The 7,141-nt window shown below is 46.7% G+C and overlaps 1 protein-coding gene across 14 annotated transcripts in view; it reads right to left on the minus strand.

Moving 5' to 3' along the window:
* Positions 1-430: 430 nt before the first annotated feature.
* MBD1 (methyl-CpG binding domain protein 1) overlaps positions 431-7,141 on the minus strand; it is a 17,040-nt gene continuing 10,329 nt past the window's right edge. For 9 of the 14 annotated variants that reach the window (XM_027770280.1, XM_027770279.1, XM_027770276.1 and 6 more), the window contains 6 exons: positions 7,020-7,124; positions 6,422-6,721; positions 6,191-6,328; positions 5,695-5,829; positions 5,547-5,608; positions 4,300-4,749 (listed from right to left, as the gene is read on the minus strand). In XM_027770280.1, coding sequence (XP_027626081.1) covers positions 4,461-4,749; positions 5,547-5,608; positions 5,695-5,829; positions 6,191-6,328; positions 6,422-6,721; positions 7,020-7,124 — 1,029 coding nt within the window. In that variant the 3' untranslated portion in view covers positions 4,300-4,460. Of the gene's footprint in view, positions 1,232-4,299; positions 4,750-5,546; positions 5,609-5,694; positions 5,830-6,190; positions 6,329-6,421; positions 6,722-7,019; positions 7,125-7,141 lie in introns of those variants that run through there. The other 5 variants (XM_027770285.1, XM_027770284.1, XM_027770283.1 and 2 more) reach the window with 3 other exon arrangements.

A 7,141-nucleotide genomic window follows, 5' to 3' on the forward strand; every position in this document is an offset into this window, starting at 1 on the left:
TCTCTCGCCCCGGCGCCCCCTGGCGGGCCCTTCCGCAGTTTGGAGGGGCAGAGCAGGGCAGCGAGCACCGAGAGCCTCAGCCTTGAGCCAAATCCCAACGGAGACTCAAGAGAAACGATTCGCCCAAGGTCTCTGGCCAAGACTGAGCTTGATCTTGCCACCCACTATCCCGGTTTCTCAGAAGAAGTCAAACATCGTTACCATCATCAGGACACTCCCAAAAGAAATATCAAGCATATAAATCAGTAAGAGGGACAATGAAAATCATTTAAAAATAATTTTAAAATAGAACAGCTTAGAGATAGAAACTATTTAAATTATTTCCAATTCTTACTGTGTCCAAAGTTCATGCTAGGTTTGTCCTCCCAAAAGTTTCTGAATTCTATATTTTGCATTAAATTCCACGATAAAGTTGGAAATCCATTCACCATTTGTAATACATATTGATGCATTTAATAAAAACTGCATGGACCATAATCTTTTTAATTTCTGTATCCCAGTATTAAGTACAGTGCCTACCATGGGCCAGGTTTTCAATACTTCAATGACACAAAAATAGCCAAGAACAGCAAATTTTCTCTGGGTGGGCTCGACAGAATTTCTGTTACTTGCTTGGATCACCATGAAATCCATGGTCTTCAGCTTTGCATTCTCAGCAATGTAGTTTTACCAAGTTATCCTCTGGTGAGTAGTGAGACCCTTGGGAGCCAATTCATGAAAGGGCGGCTTTGTAATGTGTCACCTTGGCTAGATTATGTTTCTCAGAACTCCCTTTCTGTATGCTTCTGGTTAGGATGGGTCAGAAGAGACATTCTGCCTGGTAACGGAAGGGCAGAAGTGAAGCAGGAACATACTGTTTTTACACTTGGAAGGTTGGTGCAGGGGCACCAGGTGCTGCTGCAGTTCACGCATGTTGTCATTTATCTGCTGGCTCACCTCGTTGATGTGGGGCAGCAGTCAGGCCTGCAGCCAGGCCTGCAGCTGCTCCACCTCCCCCAGGATCTGCTGTCAGCTTCTCTAGTTCCTGGGCCAGGTGCACATTTAACTCTGTGAAGAAGGGCACCAGCTTCTTCTGCAGGACACCCACATCATCGAAGCTGGAGATGGTGAGAGGCTGACACGGGTTCCAGGCCATCCTCGTGAGCTCCAGCTCGTGCTCGCGGGCTCCGACGCGTCCTTGGTCTCCCACACTTTGCATCCATCTTCCTTTTCCGACTGCCTGCCCTGCAGACTTCAAGCTCCAGCATTAGATGCAAAGACAACAGCCTTACAAAGACAGTTCAACCAGCTTCTACAACTTCATATGGCCAAATCTCTTAAAATACATATAATCTTCATCTTAGTGATTCTACTCTTTTGATTGTACCCTAATACACATGGCAATCAGACTCAACTCCTGACTCAATGCCAATCAAATAAACTTGACTGTCATATTTACCAAAATACTAGGGCTAGGTGGTTGGCTCCCAGAGGGACCAAAGTACTATCAGTTTTAACAAGAGCTGAACTATATAGGGTGTTGGGGCAGGGGAGCACGGGAAGGGGCAGAAGAGGGTAGCAGGTTATCATGTAAATTAGAACTGAGAAATAGCTAATCCAGGTCTGTTACCTAAAGCTGCAGAGCTGGGACTACTGTAAAGCAAGGGAAGCACACAGGGTCCAAAATTCAAGGAGTCACTCCATCCCAGAACTATAAAGCTGGCTAAGTAACAAACTATAGCTCTAATGTTTTTTGGCACTTTATGAATGAAGAATTGGAGAGAGTAAAGTAAGGCTGAGCCAAGACTGGCCTTGAACCTGAAGCAGGAATTCAGCCTCCTAGTACACATGCAGGCTGAAAGCAGGAACCTAGCACAAATGTCATCAGAGGGCAGGAGATGCTTGTTATCAGAAACTAGAGCCAGACTGGCAGCTTTTGTTCCAAAGACTGCATTGGGGAGAGGGAGTCCAGGTAACAAGTAAAATGGACAGCAGCCATTGGAAAGGGATACCCTGTAGGGTTCGATAAATCTTATGCATTTCCACAAACAGCCTTGGCATCCCTAAATCATGCTAGAGACAGGAGTATAGAAATTACAGTATTTCTAGTAACCCACTGTGTGTTTCAATGTCACTAAAAACTGTTATTATAATGTTCACATTACTGCATATAGGATTGTTACAATGTAGGGGCATATAAAGACCTTTTCAGCCCAAGTTTACTTCTAAGCTCTACCAACACTAGCTGTCTGACAGTGCACAAATTGAGTCTCAGTTTTCCCATCTACAAAAATGGGCAAAACCATTATCTTCTTCTTTTAACCATTGTCTTATTAAAAAGGCTATTTTGAGGATTAACTAGAATCCACAGGAGGAACTCATTAAATAGTAGTTCCTTTCCTCATATATACACATTACATTTTCCACAGTTCTCCCTGAGGAAATGTTGAGACTGTCGGATGCCATCCAGAAGCCATTTAAAATTATTTATGAAGACGGCTTGTTTAGGTTATTTTGTGGTGGCTTTAATTATATTTCTTTTCCCCACTCCAGCTCCCACACTCTTAATATCCAACTTCTTATCACATTCAGGCTCCTGGGGAGGAGCAGATCTACCAACTTTCTTCCCCTTTTTCCCCCTATAAGCTTCAAGTACGAAGTTGGGCTGCTAATCCAGCTTGGTGGTAGGATTTTCCTTGAGTTGAGTCCTAAGTTCTGGCAACCCATCTATGGGCCAGCCTTTTAAGAGCAGTGTTATCTATAAAACTGATTTATACCTTGAATGTTAGCATCCACAGAAGTCTCCAGCCTACCACTTTATAGTTCAAGGATTTCTAAGGTCCTTGGAACTAGAAAAGAGGAAGCAAGTCTGCACATCGAATAAGATTTGCTATGAGCAAAATGGAGTTTCATAAAACCATTTCCTACTATTCTGCATCTTCCATTCATTTCCCTTAATTATCCTTTACCCCCTTTCTCTTTTAAAAGCTATCCTATAAACAGGGAAGCACCTTCTCTTAACACGGAATGATTTCATGCCTAGGGAAGTCAATTCCACAGTTAGAGTCTAAGCTCCCTGAAGGCAAGGATCCTGTGTTTTCTGAAGGGAAAGTCTTACAGCACTCAGTGTAGTCACTGCTATCTCCCATACTACTATACACCCAGCTGGGGCTCAATCAGGACCTTGGTCATTGCCAGAGTGCAGCTGAAAGGGATTCTGGCCTAGTGGAATTGGTTTCCAGGAATAAAGAACCCCAAGTGCTTAGGCCAATAGTTCATGTTGCCCGTGTCTGGGGCTCTGTGCAAGGCCTGTAAATTTTCTGCAGGAGGTAGTATTCCTCTGTCCTCCTCCCCACTGCCAATTCTTACACAGACCTACCCTTTGTCCTACTGCCTAGTATACAGGGACAGTTCTGCACAGCCGCTGAAATGGTTAATTACCTTAAAACTCAGAAGCACAGCCTAAGCCCCTCCACAGAGCTTGCTCCAGGATGTGTAGGATGAGTCGGAGATCACACAGCTGCAGGTGGACCCAGCTCAAAGCCAGTTCCTGCCCACCCTACCACCCAGGCCAGCTCAACACCCACTTCTATGACACAGCTCATCATCAGGGGCAGCCCATCCACTTGTCTCTTAGAGACTCCAAAGGCTTCTAAGACCCAAAATGATTCTCTGAATAATAATTTATATATTGTTTGACCCCTACAGGACTTTCGGATCAATTGAACAATTTGCCCTTCAGTGTTCAAGAATTTATTCCTGGATGTCTTACACTAAAACCACAAGTCAAATATCTATTAGTTAACAAGAAATTGCTCTGATATATGCAGTAAATTTCTTTTATCTGCAGTAAATGTCTTATTAGTTAACAAGAAATAGTCCTGCTATGTGTAGTAAAAGGGAACTGAGGGACCAGCAGTTAGCGTAATGGCTATGTCGCTGGACCCCCACGCAGTCGACCACGGTTGGAGTCCCGGACCCGGTGGCTTAAACTCACGCCGGGCGCGTGTGCGTGCATGCCCAAGATCCCGAGAGGAGAATGGAGAAGGGACTGCAGTGTGGCCATCCCCCCTGGGGAGTGATTTCTCACTTTCTATCTGTCTGTCTCTGTCTGTCTGGTGAGTGCACACGCCCTATAGCAAAAACCTCTCCAAAAAAAAAAAAAGGGAATCAAAAGCATCATTTCCAAATAAATTGTTTCATATAAACTCAGCCACGTATGAGTCTAACATATTGCAATTAACTCCGACTCTGTGTTTTGTTTCGCTATGAATGCCAAGAGTTCAAATGAAAACAAAATGAGATTCATTATGGTTCATCTCAATGTGTTGGAAACCAATGAAGGGATGTTATCATATGCAGTCCATGAATCACAGTGAACAGAACCAAGCTGAACTATGTTTGCAAAACCAGTGGCAAAGTTTGGGCAGAATATTCTCCAACAATTTCCAAATAACTAATAGCTGGTTGATGGATATTACCTAAAATACCCAAAACTCCTCTATTTCCTTTTCTGGAACATGGCCACAATACTTGATTTTGTGACTTAAAACAGACCTCTCTGACTTGTAAGTAATGTCAGGGACCCCACCAAGCTGTATTGGATGCAGTTCAAAGTAATGGTTGCACATTTCATGACAGAAACTGTAGACATCAATCACAATAAAGGGCCAAAATTCCAGTACTGTAATGGCAGAAGCTGCTATTCTGTGACTTCCATAGACCATAAGAATAGAAGACGAAGCCACATTTTCAGGGAAATGTTGGAATCTGTGAAAAAAGACTCTTTTTAAAAGGAAACCCAGGATTAGCAACTTCAGAGAACATTTCCATAAACAGCTGTCTTTGCACTGGCATTGCACCATCCACCATAAGAGCTGGGGACAGGAGGAATATTCAGGAGCCACAGGTAACAAATTATGCTCCTTCAAGAAGTCAAAAGCTGGTAGGTTTGAAGTGCTGACATAAGAGCCTGTAGTGTATCCTAAAATAAACGTCTACCCAATGGAAGAGGCAAAATAAAAATTTTCTCAAAGATACAGTCACTTATAAAATAAAATTTGAATTTGACCCACCACAACTGAGAAATTTGATCCACAGGGACAAATTGTTTCAAATGATCCGAAATCTCTCTGGTCCTGCACACACACCCTCATCACTTTTTGTGATCAGCACAACGGGTGTAAAGGGATTTTTACCACCCACTGCACCATGCCCAACTGCTGGCTGTACTTTCAAAACTCAGGGCCCAGGGAACCAGCAGTTAGCATAATGGCTATGTCGCTGGACTCCCACGTAGTCGACCATGGTTCATGGAGCCGGTGGCTTATAACTCACGCCGGGCGCGTGTGCGTGCGTGCCCAAGCTCCCGAGAGGAGAATGGAGAAGGGACTGCGGCGTGACCATCCCCCTTGGGGGGTGATTTCTTGCTTTCTGTCTCTATGTCTCTGTCTGTCTGGCGAGCGCACGCGCCCTATAGCGAAAACCTCTCCAAAAAAAAAAAAAACTCAGGGCCCACCTCTCATCAACACCCACCCCATCCCCACCCCTCACTGTGTGGGGCACACCTTGGCAACCAGACTGCTGTATCCCGGAAGCGGGTTCCACCAAGGCTGAAAATCTCCGTGATCTAGGGAAGAATGAACGTAATGGATCAACATGGCTGGTGGGAATAAGGTAGGACCAGGATAGGGTGGGGCACTCTCCAGCACTGACCACAGGTGTGCCAGCCCCTCCTGCCTCCTCCTCTGGGGCCAATTCAGAGGCAGAGTCATTCTTGTTCTCCTCATCTTTGTCCTCCTCAGGGTCAGGTGGCTCTTGCTTCACAGGCCGCAGGCCTAGGTCTCCTGCCTGGGAGAGGTGGGAAACAGGTGGTAGTTAGAAGGGCAAGGTGGCTTGAGTAAAGTCACTGTCAGCAAATCTGTCACTGTACCAACAAATCACACTTCCATCACAGTCCAACAGAAATGCCATCTCTCTTCCTATAAGCCTTTCTATTCCCATTCTTTACTGATCTCCACTTATATGTTAGCTGAGCAAACACGGAAAGCTAGTTGCCTGTGGAAGGTGGAGTCTATTAGGCAGCGTAATTCTGCAGACAGCCTGAAATTAACACACCTAACTTCTCAACTCGAAGAATCACCATCATGACTTCCTGTCAGTCTTACAGACCACCCCCTCATGGCATCAATAGGACAACTACTTCTCCCACCTTGTTAGGGCAGCCAGGCAGTAATACAGGAGAAGTCAGGACAGCTGTGCCTGATGTCCACTCTTCCTGGGCATCAGCCTTCTCTTGCTTCACCTGGGGTAAGGCCACAACCCAGGTCAGGCCAGAGCACTGGGCTTCCTGCATGAGGGAGGATTATAGCAGACTCACTCTCAGCTTCCTGGCAGGAAACTGGGTGGGACTGGGAAAGGTAGGACAACGCTGGACCATTACCTGACACAGGGTTTCTGTGGAAGATGTGGCAGGGCCTGGCACCTGCACAGGACTACTTGCCCCCTCCCGTAAAAACACAAGGTCGGTGCCAGGCGGGGGCAGCACAAAACCACCACCTGCTTCCTGCTTCATTGGAGCCTGGGCATGGCCTGGTCGAGTTCTGTGCGTAGCCAAGAGGGGCTTCGTGGTGGGTCCCAGATGGGGCTGTCGAGCAGAGCCAGGCCTCTTTCGACGAGGATAAGCTGGAGGTGATGCTACCCCGTCCTCAGACCCTGACCAGACACTGGGCAGCAGCCGCGAGTACGGCTACCTGCTGCCATGGCCAACCACACCCACCCAGTTCTCAATGTAACTGCTAATCTCCTGTACGTCGCAGCACAGGATCTGCTTATATATGAGCCCTTTACCATTGTGCCTGCTAGTTTCCCGCTGGCAATGCCAGTGCTGCCTAGACTCGTTTTCTCCAGTACTATGTCTGTAGATTCCAGGACTAAGCTACTGCCCCACCAACCCACCTACCAGGCCTGCCCACCATTCTAGGTACTGGGGCACCTGGCTCAACCTATCCCATCCACCTGACCCTTCCTGCCCCACCCACCATGGCAAACTGCAGGCATTGGCGCCAACGACACTTCTGGCGCTTCTGGTTGCTGCCCCCGAATTTGGGCTTGTCGCAGCAGAAGTCGCAGCGGCCACAGTCCGCACGCCGTCGGCAGGCTG

Source organism: Tupaia chinensis, unplaced genomic scaffold (genome assembly GCF_000334495.1).
Source record: "Tupaia chinensis unplaced genomic scaffold, TupChi_1.0 Scaffold000119_2, whole genome shotgun sequence".
In the NCBI taxonomy this organism is placed as follows: Eukaryota; Metazoa; Chordata; class Mammalia; order Scandentia; family Tupaiidae; genus Tupaia; species Tupaia belangeri.